Here is a 16,170-nt window from a genome sequence, read left to right on the forward strand (position 1 = left end):
ACCAGTGTACTAAGTAGCTGTGTGTGACAGTCAATAACTAACTTGTCTCATGTTTTGATTATAATATCATATGCTTTCCTGTTTGACAACGTGATGTATCACACAGCATTGTACCACAGTTTGACCTGCCTAGTTTAGTTGAATAATATGTTGTTTTAACATGACTCTTCATTTTCTTAATCATTACTGTAACAAAACTCCCTCGATCGCGTCCAGTGGAACTTTCCTCTCTAGCTCTCAGTCTGGGTGATGAGCATTTGTTTTAGTGCTGAAAAATCCAATTCCTGCGACATTTCCTTAAGTAGGAAACTTACAATATATTTAGTATTAATTTAAAAAACTGAGAAGTGTGTGTACATGGCATATATTTCTGGTCATAAACTGATTCATACTGCACCAGTGGATGTCACTAAGAACTACCCAGATTAGTGACTACACTGTTTCACTAGTAACTAACGTACGTCAAGGGACAAGAAGCAGAGGAAGATTTAAAGGGCAAAAACCAAAGGATCTGGGTGGTATAGGGTGCAGTAAAGTTTTATTGCCACTTATTTGCGAAGACTTTCATAACTAGACTCGTGACTCTGCCATCCATGAGTAATATTGTCTTCCTGAATTTGTAGCAATAAAAAAATTTATGGAGCCCTGTTCGGTCATGCACTCTCTCTCTTCTATTGTGTCTTTCCTCTCTCTTGGTTTGTTTAGGTTTTTAGAAAATAATCAGACTAGTGTGTTTTAGAATCTTTCTGTAATTGAAATGTTGTTTTTCTGACCTTCTGATTCTTAGATCACTTATATTTTTCTAAGCAGCAATGCAAATTAACAACTGCTTGTAACATAAGTATAGCATTCTATCTTTTGATCACTGGACAATCTTTGAGTCTCTTAATCAGGATGGACTGGCACTGTGTTTTGCAGATAGTATTGAAACTCTCCTAGCTATGACTGCGTATTAGTTACCTTAATTTACTAAAAGTCTACATTCCACTCTGTCTCATCTTGCTAGTTTTAATATGCCCTCTTTTGTCTGTTAGCATACAGACTATTAAATACCAGTTTGAGTTTGCCTCAACTTTGAATCTGACTGGGTCATTAAATCTCAAATAAGAGAGGTATATGCACATGAAGAACCATTTAGCTACAAGCTTAGTAGGAGAGGTATGTACTATATTCCAAATATTTAAGACTAAAACGGGATTATCAAGGTTCCTTCCCCACTCTGAACTCTAGGGTATAGATGTGGGGACCTGCATAAAAACCTCCTAAGCTTACTTTTACCAGCTTAAGGTTAAAACTTCCCCAAGGTACAAACTATTTTACCTTTTGCCCTTGGACTTTCGCTACCACCACCAAACGTCTAACCGGTTTATTATTGGGAAAGAGCCATCTGGAAATGTCTTTCCCCCCCAAAATCCTCACCAAAACCTTGCACACCCCTTCCTGGGGATGGTTTGATAAAAATCCTCACCAATTTGCATAGGTGACCACAGACCCAAACCGTTGGATCTTAAGAACAATGAAAAGAAGCATTCAGTTTCTTACAAGAAGAATTTTAATAGAAGAAAAAGTAAAAAGAATCACCTCTGTAAAATCAGAATGGTAAATACCTTACAGGGTAATTAGATTCAAAACATAGAGAATCCCTCTAGGCAAAACCTTAAGTTACAAAAAGATACAAAGACAGGAATATCCATTCTATTCAGCACAGCTTATTTTCTCAGCCATTTAAAGAAATCATAATCTAATGTATCTCTAGCTAGATTACTTACTAAGTTCTAAGACTCCATTCCTGTTCTGTCCCCGGCAAAAGCATCGCACAGACAGACCCAGGCCCTTTGTTTCTCTCCCCTCCAGCTCTGAAAGTATCTTGTCTCCTCATTGGTCATTTTGGTCAGGTGCCAGCGAGGTTATCCTAGCTTCTTAACCCTTTACAGGTGAAAGGGCTTTTCCTCTGGATTTTAACGGTGTTTACCCTTCCCTTTCCTTTATATTTATGACATGGATGATTTCTTTTTTTAAACTAAAAATGTAATGGTCTATTATAAGGACCTCTCTGTTTCCATAAAAGTAATCAAAGTCTTGCTGTGACCCAATAGGATTAATGTATAGAACCCAGGTGAAACTGGCAGCTTGCTTATGACTAGGAGATGTGCTGTCATCTCTATCTGTATCCATTTATTTTGGTTGTATGTGTAAGAAAACCTTTAAAGATATTCTCTGAATATTTCTGTAGCAGTTCATATTTTGAAAAGCTAATAATGACCTAGATAAAATATGACCAAAAACAAGTTCCTTGAAGAAAGTGGCTGAAGTGTTTATGATTTGATGGATGACAGTAGTAAAAGATTTTGCATTCAAATTCACAATGATTAAAATTTTGGGGTTTTTTTGTATGTGTCCACAGAAACTGTGTGAAGGAATCTTACACATCCTCGAAAAAGACACAAAAACTTCATGTCAAGTTGCCTGTCTTGAAGCCCTTCGGATTCTCTCCAGAGATAAGAAGGTTTTAGTGCCTGTGACAACAAAGGAAAACATGCAGATCCTGATGAGGCTGGCAAAGCTGGACATGACAGAAGATTCTTTGGAGGATGTGTCCAATTTCCCTATTATAGTGGAAGCTTTAAAATGCCTCTGTAACATAGTTTTTAATAGTGCTATTGCACAGAAGCTCAGTTTGGAACTGAACCTTGCAGCTATGCTTTGCAATCTACTGAAAAAATGCAAGGACCAACAGTTTGTTGATGACATTAAATGTTTTGATTTGCGCCTTCTCTTCCTCCTGTCACTTCTGCACACAGAGATTCGGTCACAGTTGCATCATGAGCTACAAGGGTTGCAGGTTTTGACGCAAGCCTTGGAAAGTTCATTTAGCATAAGATGGACAGACAAGTACAAAGCTGCTGAAGAGCATGATGGATCTCCTTTATCGCTACAAGAAACAGATTGTGCCATTGAGGCACTCAAAGCTCTCTTTAATGTGACGCTCGACAGTTGGAATGTCCACAGTGAGGTAAGGTCTGAGTTTAAATTCTTTGATTGGGCTTATTTTGTCTGCAAGAACCATAGCCACCGCATAGTTAAATTGGAGAAGCAATTGCCCAGTCATCAGAGCAGGGCATTCCCTTGTTTAGGACAGTACTTAAAAGCTAAGCACATGCTTAAGTGCCCTTCTGAACTAGGGCCTCAAAAAGGTGATGAATCCTTAATGTTAGGAAAAAACTTTGAGGTCCTCAGAGGAAAGTAACTATACAGTGGGGGTTGGATGGATGGTATAATACAATTTTATTTTTTTTAAGGTTTTTATATATAAACTCATATGCAGTTGAATGTCTAATGAGAATCAGGCTGGATGAGAACTTAAGGTTTCCAAAGGGAAATAAGCACTAGTTAAGCACATTAAAATATAATTGTTGGTTAGGATAACTTTTTTCTTTAAATGTGTGTTGTTCAGATGACCATCTCTCTGGATTATAGCCAGCAATTAAGGCTGTGGAACGATGACTTGATTGTTTTTCTGTGGGCACAATTACAAACAGATCAGCTTTTTTTAAGAACAAGTAATTGAGGGAAAGAGGTGTGCTTTTTTCCTTAAGATGTTAAATGATGAGAAGCAATACATGCACCTTGTTGGTGTAATTTTTAAATAGGATTTACCTTTTCTCTTGCTGAATATCAAACCAGTTGCCTCGAGAGAACCTATGGAATATGACACATCAGCCTTCCTGTCCTCCCCTCTTTTTTGTTGTTGACCCCACTCGTGTCAATCTTAAAATTATATTGTAAGCTCTTTCAAATCAGGCACTGTAAATATGATTACAACTGGTAAGTCTAAAGAGAAGCTATTTACACTATAGTAATTTTGCCATATAGTTAAACCTCAAAACAAATGTCTTAATTATCGAGCAGAGATTCTTTTGTGTAAGGTCAGTGTGTTAGACTAATCTGCAGAAAGGTTAACAATCCTAAGAACATGAGAGCCCGGATATGAATTACTCACCCGGGAATGTGGGACTTGAAAAGAGTTTTGAAATTAACAATTCAGTTAAAAATTTCCCAAAATTATGGGGCCCTGAAGAAAAATGTAACTCCCAAAATAGAAAAGTTTAGGTCTAAATGTCACAGTAGATAGCGTAGTCTTCAGACTCTTGGATAATCCACAAGAAAGCGAGGGACTTTTCTTGCTCTTGCTTTTGCTTTTGACTTACAACCTCAATAATTAAAAAGGTGTCTCTCTCTTGACAGGAAGAGATGCCTTACGTTTGTCTAGACAAACAATAGCATTAAATGGAAAATATGACCTCCTAAGTGTAAGTGTGTGTATAATATGCATGTATATGCACTTAGGAGGTCATATTTTATTTATATATAAATGCATGCTGTATAAATGTATGCATTTGGAAAAAAGTTGGGTGAAAATAAATGACTTTATTTCCCTCAGACAGAATTACCTGGTCATAAAATCAAAGATGTTAAACTGTAGACTCAAGCCATGTTATGTGTTTACTTCATGGGTAACAACTCCTTCTTCTGAAACCTAAGTCTTGATGCTGATAAGTTCTACTTCTCCATCTCTGAGGGTTTCCAGTAGCACTAGATGAAGGTTCTATCTCCTGACGAAGGGACTACAGAAATTATGTAACATCCTTTGCATATAAAGCAACTACCTCTCATGGTCATTGGCACCTTGCTTAAAAATACCTAAAACAGATGACACCTCACATTAAGCCTGTATAAGACCTGATCATACTGGAACTGGTTGACTTGCAGGGAACTGCAGCTGTCACAAAAGGGGGATGTCTATTATGATTTTGATCACCAGATCTTTCAGTATATTTTCAAGACAGGATAGACCACATACTCCTGGGTCTTGCCTATCTGTTAAAATATAGAGCAGAATTCACTGGAGCTATCACTTGCCCTGGTAAGATGAATTTGTAGCCTTAAGCGTTTTTCCCCATCCACTGTTTGTTTGGTTTTCAAAATAGCCTAAAATAATAGTGACTGGGCAGCAAGTTGGGCTTCCCATGTTTTTTGAAAGGGGAGTAGTTCTTCACTGTCTTCTTCCTTGAGAACATAAAGATTGAAGCTGAATATGGTATCTCTTAGCAGTCACAGTGCACTAATGTCTGCACCTGTATCTTTTTAGCCAGGTAGTCTGTAATTAGGGACTTATCGCATGAAAAGTAGTCTTAGCTCTGATCTAGGCCACTGAAGTAAGCTCTTAGAAACTGTTTGGTTGCTTGGATTTTTCCAACATGAGCCCATTTGATAGTCCACAGGACTTTGGGAAGTCTGTTGCAATATCAAGTGAAACCATGGTGCGGCTGAACTATAGGGAAGGATCAGCAGTTAGCTATCTGGCCAACTCTTGGTTATTTTGTCTTCATTTTCTGACACCTGAAAGGAAGGGTATGATTACAGATTCTGTGGAGTTGTTAAGAAGGTTGAGATGGCATCTTTCCCAATGCTTTCTCGCACTGATACCTCAAAAACGATGGAGTTTAGTGCATGTGGGAACTGGCAGTCTCGGCAGTGGCATTTCCTACTGATTCAGTTGGGGGAATATCTTTAGAAAAGTGGAGGTTTCATCTCAGAACTTTGTCCCTGGACAAGCCAGTCTGAACTGAAGAAACAGCTTGTGCTGAGGGAGCATAATGAAGAAAGGAAAAGGGAAGTACTGTTGCATTGGGTCACTCTATTTTATATCACGAGTGTTCGATCTCTTCTAGGCTTAGAAATTTTATTTTGTAGTTCAAGATAGAGCTTTTATAGTAACTTATTTGCTAAAGGTTTCCAAAGCCAAACAGCACTTCAGTAAAAGCTAGTCTCTCTAGTTCTAAACTTTAACATTCCCCAAAGGATCCTTGTTGGGCAAAGTGTTGTTTAACATCCTTTTTAATGATCTGGGGAAAGAGGTAAACAGTACACTAATTAAGTGTGCTGGAGATGCAGAATTAGGAGACGTTGCAAACATCCGGCAGGATGGAAAAATTATAAAGGGATCTAAAGAGTTTATTCCTATGAGCACAAAATGAGATTCAACCTCAACCTGTATCTGAAACACCAGTATTCAATGGCAGGAAATAATTTCAAAGTAGCAATGCCAGAATAGAGTTGATCTTGAGTATCAAATTGGAGGATGAGGTGGTGATGGTTTAACGTTTATATTACAGAAGCACCCCAGGGCCCAATCAGAATTGGATCCCATTGTGTTAGGTTCTACAAACACTTGAGACCTTCACTGCCAATAGAAACTAACAGTCAAAAAGAAAATAAATAGGGAAGGGGACAGGGATAACCCATACAACTCAATGATTGTGGTGGTTATTGGCACACTTTAATTATGTATTTTTTTTGCTTCTGTTTAGGGCTTTTTGGGGAGGCATGAGTGGGCGAGGTCATTTAAAAAAAAAATAAGGCAAAGATAGGATGAGTGGGAATGGGAAGAGTAGAGAAGTTAAATAAGGGAGAAGTGAAGGACCGAAGGGGCAAAGAAGAGAGTAAGGAGGAATATGGAGGACAGCAGATTGAGATGTGTTTAAAAAGACTGAGGGAAGGGGAATAGGGGTGGGAGGAGATTGGCTGTTTGTCCCAATCAGACTGAGAAATGTATGTAGTCTAAACTTTCAAAAGCAGAGTCAGTGACATCATTGATGCCCAGGAGCCATGAAGGAATGTTGCTGCCACTGTCCCTGATTACTGCAAGGGACAAATCTCTGGCACCAAGGGCTGGCTCCTCTTCTGGGAATTTTGGCTTTGCCAGCTTTCAGGGGAAATAGATCTAGTGCCCCCAGGATGAGATTGCCCTCTTCTCCTCCTCCCCTCCTGTCCCCCCCCCCCCCCCAAAAAAAAAAAAAAAAAAAAAAAAAACCAACCTGCAGTGAGATACAGGAGTGCAAAAAATGGCAGTGACATTCTGGGTAGCTTACAGAGAAGTGACACCTCACAGAATGAGGAGGGCTAAGGGTAATGTAACGCATACCAAATTTTGGTAAATGGCAGGGAAAGGGAGAAGATAGTTGTGGAGTTGAAATTGAGCAAAGGATAACTTAGTCTGAATATCAAGATAAATTTCCTAATTATGAAATCTGTTAGACTGGAAGGGCTAGATGCACAAAAGGACTTGCATGCCTAACTGACACTTTAGGCACCTAAATCCCAGAATCAGGCCACAGTGGGATTTACAAAAACCCCACTCCGCTGCTGCCAAACCAGGTAGGCACCTAAACTTCCTCTGCTCCTAAATTTTTACTGTAAATGTTCCCTATGCCTATGTTTTTGCATCTGAGCATGCTCAGTGCAGCCCCACGCTGGGCATCCAGACACCTAAGCCCCAGTGTAATTTGGGCCCTACATGCATTCCTATATCTAACTTGCCTGTGGGGCCCGATCCACTATGCGTGTTTAGAGCTCACCTCTCAGATTGCCCCCTCCAGATGAGTTTACACAAAACAGCTGGAGGAGGAGGACCTTTTGTCATAACTTTTAGCCCAGTGGCCTAAATGTAGGAGACCCTGGACTCAAGTTCACCCTCCACCTGAGGAGGAAAAAGGATTTGAACCGGGATCTGCCACTTTTCAGGTGAGTGCCCTAACCACTGGGCAGTGGGATAGTCTGATGTGGGGTCCCTCATTCTCTCTCTCTCTCCTGCTGAAACTGTTCCACTGTATATAAATAATTAATCATTGGATCCTGGACCTCCCACTGTCCAGGTGAGTTCTCGAACCACCATGCTACAAAGTCATTCTAGAGCTTGTTCTCTCTCCGGCCCAATGATGCTTTCATTGTTTATCCACAATACAACAGCTTCAACATCGGAGACTGAGGGAGCCCCACCTCAGAATATCTCCCCTTCAGGTGAAGGGGGGATTTGAGTCACCAGTCTCCCACATCCCCGGTGAGTACCCTAACCATTGTACTAAAAGTTATGAGGAAGATTCTCCTGCTCCCCCGACTTTCTGGCAAAAATGGCATACGTTTCCTATGCCAGGAGGAGAGAAACTTTTTTGTAACTGCCAGCCCCGCAAAGGGAGGCACCTCCCTGCATCCTGGACTTAGAGCCAAGCTCCTTAAGAGGGGCAGGGGCTTAGGACAAATCCCTTGCCTTGGTCCCTCCCATTGGTTAACTTAAGTGGAAAGCCTCCCCATGTAGTAGCTTGTGTGATTCCCATTCTGAGGCTTCTGTCTGTCCCCATTCATTGTATAGGGAGGCTAGGTGCCTAACTCAGGCTTCGTGAATCCCAGTGATCTATTTTTTTTTTTAAAGGTGCATAAAGTTTGTGAATCTAGCCCAAACAATCTCCCAGGGGAAATAATGGATTTAGAGTAACTTAAAACTAGACTGCACCAAGCATTCAAATGAACTCTGAAAGAGCAGTCCTTTATTGGTAGGAAATAGATTATATGATCTAATGGGTGTTTTCCGTCTTTAATTTTTATTATTCTAGTGACCTGAAACCCTCATTTGCAATCGTCAAAATGAAAATATCTTCATAATTTATATTTATATAGAATGAATCTCATCAATTTCGTTATATGGCTGCCATCCTTCGCCACTGCTTATTAACCGTGGGCCCTACTGAAGACAAAACTGAAGAATTGCACAGGTTGGTAGAATTAACAGAACCAATATATTTTTGAAGGATAACTTTTTTAGTTAGAGCATTAAATATTTCTCTTTAGATATTAGCAGATCAAAATAATGTCTAAAAATAATATCCACTGTCCAAAAAATAGATTAAAAAGTAATCCCTGAACTGCATAACCCTTATTAAGACTGAGAGAATATACTGAAATGTAAAATGTACTTGTGCAAGTATTGAGGATAAAATTGTTTACAGGAATTCTAGCTGCAGCACTCCTTGAAGTTATTTTTAACTGTAATTGTCTCAGCCCTGGTCTACACTAGGACTTTAGGTCGAAATTAGCAGCGTTAGATCGATGTAAACCTGCACCCGTCCACACGATGAAGCCCTTTATTTCGACTTAAAGGGCTCTTAAAATCGATTTCCTTACTCCACCCCTGACAAGTGGATTAGTGCTTAAATCGGCCTTGCCTGGTCGAATTTGGGGTACTGTGGACACAATTCGACAGTATTGGCCTCCGGGAGCTATCCCAGAGTGCTCCATTGTGACCGCTCTGGACAGCACTCTCAACTCAGATGCACTGGCCAGGTAGACAGGAAAAGAACCGCGAACTTTTGAATCTCATTTCCTGTTTGGCCAGCGTGGCAAGCTGCAGGTGACCATGCAGAGCTCATCAGCAGAGGTGACCATGATGGAGTCCCAGAATCGCAAAAGAGCTTGAGCATGGACTGAACAGGAGGTACGGAATCTGATCGCTGTATGGGGAAAGGAATCCGTGCTATCAGAACTCCATTCCAGTTTTCAAAATGCCAAAACCTTTGTCAAAATCTCCCAGGGCATGAAGGACAGAGGCCATAACAGGGACCCGAAGCAGTGCCGCGTGAAACTTAAGGAGCTGAAGCAAGCCTACCAGAAAACCAGAGAGGCGAACGGCTGCTCCGGGTCAGAGCCCCAAACATACCGCTTCTATGATGAGCTGCATGCCATTTTAGGGGGTTCAGCCACCACTACCCCAGCCATGTTGTTTGACTCCTTCAATGGAGATGGAGGCAACACGGAAGCAGGTTTTGGGAACGAAGAAGATAGCTCACAGCAAGCAAGTGGAGAAACCGGTTTTCCCGGCAGCCAGGAACTGTTTCTCACCCTGGACCTGGAGACAGTACCCCCCGAACCCACCCAAGGCTGCCTCCTGGACCCAGCAGGTGGAGAAGGGACCTCCGGTGAGTGTACCTTTTAAAATACTATACATGGTTTAAAAGCAAGCATGTGAAAGGATTAATTTGCCCTGGCATTTGCGGCTGTCCTGGATGTACTCCCAAAGCCTTTGCAAAAGGTTTCTGGGGAGGGCAGCCTTATTGCATCCTCCATGGTAGGACACTTTACCACTCCAGGCCAGTAACACGTACTTGGGAATCATTATACAACAAAGCATTGCAGTGTATGTTTGCTGGCATTCAAACAACATCCGTTCTTTATCTCTGTGTTATCCTCAGGAGAGTGAGATATCATTCATGGTCACCTGGTTGAAATAGGGTGCTTTTCTTCAGGGGACACTCAGAGGTGCCCGTTTCTGCTGGGCTGTTTGCCTGTGGCTGAACAGAAATGTTCCCCGCTGTTAGCCACGGGGAAGGGGGAGGCAAAATGCGACCTTGGAACGAAAGCACATGTGCTATGTATGTAATGTTAACAGCAAGGTTTACTCTGAAAGTGTAGCCACTGTTTTATAAAATGTGTCTTTTTAAATACCGCTGTCCCTTTTTTTTTCTCCACCAGCTACATGTGTTTCAGTGATCACAGGATCTTCTCCTTCCCAGAGGCTAGTGAAGATTAGAAAGAAGAAAAAATGCACTCGTGATGAAATGTTCTCTGAGCTCATGCTGTCCTTCCACACTGACAGAGCACAGACGAATGCGTGGAGGCAAATAATGTCAGAGTGCAGGAAAGCACAAAATGACCGGGAGGAGAGGTGGCGGGCTGAAGACAGGGCTGAAGCTCAAATGTGGCGGCAGCGTGATGAGAGGAGGCAGGATTCAATGCTGAGGCTGCTGGAGGATCAAACCAGTATGCTCCAGTGTATGGCTGAGCTGCAGCAAAGGCAGCTGGAGCACAGACTGCCACTACAGCCCCTGTGTAACCAGCCGCCCTCCTCCCCAAGTTCCATAGCCTCCACACCCAGACGCCCAAGAACACGGTGGGGGGGGCCTCCGGCCAACCAGCCACTCCATCACAGAGGATTGTCCCAAAAACAGAAGGCTGGAATTCAATAAATTTTAAAGTTGTAAACTTTTAAAGTACTGTGTGGCATTTTCCTTCCCTCCTCCACCACCCCTCCTGGGCTACTTTGGTAGTCATCCCCCTATTTGTGTGATTGAATGAATAAAGAATGCATGAATGTGAAGCAACAATGACTTTATTGCCTCTGCAAGCAGTGATCGAAGGGAGGAGAGGAGGGTGGTTAGCTTACAGGAAGTAGAGTGAACCAAGGGGCGGGGGGTTTCATCAAGGAGAAACAAACAGAACTTTCACACCATAGCCTGGCCGGTCATGAAACTGGTTTTCAAAGCTTCTCTGATGGGTACCGCGCCCTCCTGTGCTCTTCTAACCGCCCTGGAGTCTGACTGCACGTAACCAGCAGCCAGGCGATTTGCCTCAACCTCCCACCCCACCATAAATGTCTCCCCCTTACTCTCACAGATATTGTGGAGCACACAGCCAGCAGTAATAACAGTGGGAATATTGGTTTCGCTGAGGTCTAAGCGAGTCAGTAAACTGCGCCAGCGCGCCTTTAAACGTCCAAATGCACATTCTACCACCATTCTGCACTTGCTCAGCCTGTAGTTGAACAGCTCCTGACTACTGTCCAGGCTGCCTGTGTACGGCTTCATGAGCCATGGCATTAAGGGGTAGTCTGGGTCCCCAAGGATAACTATAGGCATTTCAACATCCGCAACAGTTATTTTCTGGTCTGGGAATAAAGTTCCTTCCTGCAGCTTTTGAAACAGACCAGAGTTCCTGAAGATGCGAGCGTCCTGTACCTTTCCTGTACATCCCACGTTGATGTTGGTGAAACGTCCCTTGTGATCCACCAGAGCTTGCAGCACTATTGAAAAATACCCCTTGCGGTTTATGTACTCGGCGGCTTGGTGCTCCGGTGCCAAGATAGGGATATGGGTTCCATCTATGGCCCCACCACAGTTAGGGAATCCCATTGCAGCAAAGCCATTCACTATGACCTGCACATTTCCCAGGGTCACTACCCTTGATATCAGCAGATCTTTGATTGCATGGGCTACTTGGATCACAGCAGCCCCCACAGTAGATTTGCCCACTCCAAATTGATTCCCAACTGACCGGTAGCTGTCTGGTGTTGAGCTTCCACAGGGCTATCGCCACTTGCTTCTCAACTGTGAGGGCTGCTCTCATCTTGGTATTCATGCGCTTCAGGGCAGGGGAAAGCAAGTCACAAAGTTCCATGAAAGTGCCCTTACGCATGTAAAAGTTTCGCAGCCACTGGGAATTGTCCCAGATCTGCAACACTATGCAGTCCCACCAGTCTGTGCTTGTTTCCCAAGCTCAGAATCAGCATTCCACAGCATGAACCTGCCCCATTAGCACCATGATGCATGCATTGGCAGGGCCCATGCTTTCTAAGAAATCTGTGTCCATGTCCTGATCACTCACGTGACTGCGCTGACATCGCCTCCTCGCCCGATATTGCTCTGCCAGGTTCTGGTGCTGTATATACTGCTGGGTAATGCGTGTGGTGTTTAATGTGCTCCTAATTGCCAAAGTGAGCTGAGCGGCCTCCATGCTTGCCTTGGTATGGCGTCTGCACAGAAAAAAGGTGCGGAACGATTGTCTGCCGTTGCTCTGACGGAGGGAGGGGCGACTGACGACCTGGCTTACAGGGTTGGCTTACAGAGAATTAAAATCAACAAAGGGGGTGGCTTTACATCAAGGAGTATTTCAGGCAGGACTTCATGGAGGGTTCCAATAAGAAATGGTGCACCTAAATAATTGTTCTTATTGGAACAAGCAGGTTGATCTGGCCTCTGATTGATACATGGCTAGATTTACCTCGCTGTACCTTCTCTGTGAGTGACTGCCGTGTGACCTAGAGGAAGGAGTCCCCTAGACGGGGGGGGGGGGGGGGAAGAGAGCAAATGAGTACAAAACAAATCTGGTCTATTTCTTGTTTTGATCCACTCCATCTATCTTTTACATCTTTGGCTGGCAGCAGACGGTGCAGAAGGACTGCAAGCCATCCACATCTCATGGCTGCTCGGCAGAAGATGGTACAATAGGACTGCTAGCAATCCGTATCGCCTGCTTGCTCACCATAAGATGGTTCAATAGAACTGACTGCAGGACTAAAGAGAATGACCTGGTCAAGTCACTTCTAATGTAGTCCCTGAACCCATGTCTGCCCAGGCGCTCCTGGCCGATGTGGCCAGGAGCACCTCGGACATGATGATGACGGCTACCAGTCCTATTGTACCGTCTGCTGCCACGAGGCAATGGGTTGCTGCTGCTGTGTAGCAATGCCGTACCACGTCTGCCAGCACCCAGGAGACATACGGTGACGGTTACCTGAGCGGACTCCATGCTTGCCGTGGTATGGCATCTGCACAGGTAACTCAAGAAAAAAGGCGCGAAACGATTGTCTGCTGTTGCTTTCACAGAGGGAGGGAGGGAACGGGGGCCTGACGATATGTACCCAGAACCACCCGCAACAATGTTTTAGCCCCATCGGGCATTGGGATCTCAACCCAGAATTCCAATGGGCAGCGGAGACTGCGGGAACTGTGGGATAGCTACCCACAGTGCAACACTCCGGAAGTCGACGCTTGCCTCGGTACTGTGGAAGCACTCCGCCGAGTTAATGCACTTAAAGCTTTTTCTGTGGGGACACACACACTCGAATATATAAAACCGATTTCTAAAAAACCGACTTCTATAAATTTGACCTAATTTCGTAGTGTAGACATACCCCGATAAATATCAGTAGAGAAAGAAGTTAAAAATATTTCTACAACTCTGATGTACTAGTCTGGAACTGTTCTTTTGGTGTTTTATGTCACCATTAGCCCAGCATTTCTACACTGGTATACTAGCGGGGCAAGTGCCATATACATGTATAAATTCTAATTTGTCAAAAGGTGAATCAGTTGCAATAAATTCATGCTCTTGGATCTGTGCTCCTGCATTTGACTGAGTTTGGAATAGTTAAAATTCTAAATTGCCTTCCCACTGTCCTACCTATTATTTATGTATAAATGTCATTAAGCTGCCTTAGTTATCAGGTCATCTTCCTGTGCTATTTGGGGAATCTGCAGCTTCCTCGAATGTTGCTTTTGATCCCGTAAGGAATTTGTTCTATCAAGTTTTTCTTTTCTTTCACCAAGTTCTCTTGAACTGTTTGACTGCAGGTTAAGCACACAAAAAATTCAAATCCATTTTGATAAGGGTCCCACTCTTGTGCATTTAGAATCGCTAGTATTTTATTTGTGATATTTATTTTTTATTTTTGTCTTCCTCAATGTAACAGACATCCAAAGACTCACATGAGCCTAGTAGATACAAACACTGTCCCCAAGTTGTCTAATGACAGACACTAGTGTTGCCTATTTCAACTTGGAAAGGCCATATTTCTAGCTACAAAATCTTCTGAGGATGTTGCTTTGGGCCAGCAGTTCTCAGAAGAATGCTATAGGTTTCACCCCCTTACCACTATCTGTAAATTTGACTGAAAGTTATCAAAAGCTACAGTGCCAGTGAGGTTACTTGCTGGGAATCTAGATCTTGCATCAGAGCTGTGCTCAATTTGTGTAGATTAGCCTGGGACTATTTAAGGCATATCTGCAATGGGTGCCTAAGCACCATGTAATTAAAGATAGTGCTGGGTGTGCCCTAAAGGGCAGTATATTCTCTCTCTCCCTTGTTTTTGTGTTTTGCTCTCATCCTCCCCTGAAGTGTGTGGGGGTGGGAGAGGAGGGAATTAGCGGATTGTTGGGAGATACTACTACTGGAGGAAGGGATTATTAAAGAGATGGGTCTTTGCATTTAGACCAGTACATTGTTAGGGGCAGGTTCTGTCTGATCTCTTCTGGTAAATTATTCCACAGCTCTACTTCATACGCCCAAGAGTCTAGGGCCATGTGTATCTATGTATATCACCCCCGTAAAGTATAGCCATCTTGGACTGTTGCGGTCTTGCTTTGTTGTAAATGGATAACTAACATGTAATGTACTTTGGTCCCAGCCTGCTAAGTGTTTGGTAGACAGGGCCGGTGCAGTACTGACTGTTCAAATCCGCTGATAATGCGTGATGAGGGGAGGAGGTGATATTTGTCTGGGGGGGCACCACCACCTAGGAAACTGCATACAAAAAACCTGTTAAAAGAACATTTATTTAGGTTGCAAAGTCAGGCACTAGAAAGTCCAGACTTAAGACTGCCTGCAGAACATCAGTTCTGTCCCCTTGTACATATGCATTATGATACAGTCTTTAATTATGTGATTTCATGCTTCCTCTCCCCTCCCCCCTCCCCCCCCCCCCGGACCTCCATCTCATTCAGTGCACAGACTGGACACACAAGGGGGCAAAATTAAGACTTCATAAGCAACCATGAATGTGGCATTTCCTCACTCAAATGTTTGTGTAATAAAGCAATTTTGGAATGGGGTGGCTTTAGCCCAGGGGGATTCCCCTCATAAACTTCTGGGGGCTTGAATACCCCATTAGTCCCCTATGGGTGTAGTCGTAAGTAAACACAAATGTTACTTTCCAGATCAGAGTTTTCAATTATTATTATTATTTTATTATTATTAATTTAGTTATTATTAATAATATATTTTATTTATTCCTCTTTAAATTCTGATAGCACTGCTGAGCCAGTTTAGGTATAAAAAAGTATGAGCTGGTTTATTTTCAGGTTTATGTTTCAGCAACAGAACTCTGAACTACAGTAGACTCTAATTGTAGAATCTTTATTGCTGGAAATGAGGCACAAACCAGAGAGAAGAGAGCTTGATTTTTAGAATCCAGATTTCAGATGGAGCCTGCAGGCCTGGCAGTTACAAAAAAGTTTCTATTTGAAAATTGAGCACATTTTGTATGGCATCTTTGAGGCACAAACATATTTTTATAGTCCCTCTTCAGGGTATAAACAACACTTTCAACTGAGTGTCCCACTTTTCAACAGTGGTTATTTTTAAAAGGATGAGTAAATCCCACATGTGGATGCTTAGATCAGTACCTACTGTTGGCATGTAAGTTTGAGTGTTACACCTCTAAATGTTGATTTTTAGTGTCCAAATGCAGGACTTGGACAGCCTGTTAAGGAGCCCTTGTATGAACATTTGAGCTCAAAATAAACTTATTTTATACTAACATCAAATGAAATACCAAACCTGAAATATGGTTTGGTTTGCTCCCTCATCATAAGCACTAACCACAACTTGATTTTTTTTTTAACCAATAAGTGAAAGTTTTTCTATAGAAAATACCTTAACTAACTTAGTACCTGCATTGTTTTGTTGCTGTTAATACAATTCTGTAATATCATTGCTTCTCACTTG

General features: G+C 42.6%; 1 protein-coding gene across 7 annotated transcripts in view; it reads left to right on the forward strand.

Moving 5' to 3' along the window:
- RIC8B (RIC8 guanine nucleotide exchange factor B) overlaps positions 1–16,170 on the forward strand; it is a 58,733-nt gene that overhangs the window by 19,458 nt on the left and 23,105 nt on the right. For all 7 annotated transcript variants that reach the window (XM_037880197.2, XM_037880205.2, XM_043542292.1 and 4 more), the window contains 2 exons: positions 2,405–3,013; positions 8,515–8,609. In XM_037880197.2, coding sequence (XP_037736125.1) covers positions 2,405–3,013; positions 8,515–8,609 — 704 coding nt within the window. The remainder of the gene's footprint in view (positions 1–2,404; positions 3,014–8,514; positions 8,610–16,170) is intronic.

The sequence above is a fragment of the Chelonia mydas genome, chromosome 1 (genome assembly GCF_015237465.2).
Source record: "Chelonia mydas isolate rCheMyd1 chromosome 1, rCheMyd1.pri.v2, whole genome shotgun sequence".
NCBI lineage: Eukaryota > Metazoa > Chordata > Testudines > Cheloniidae > Chelonia > Chelonia mydas.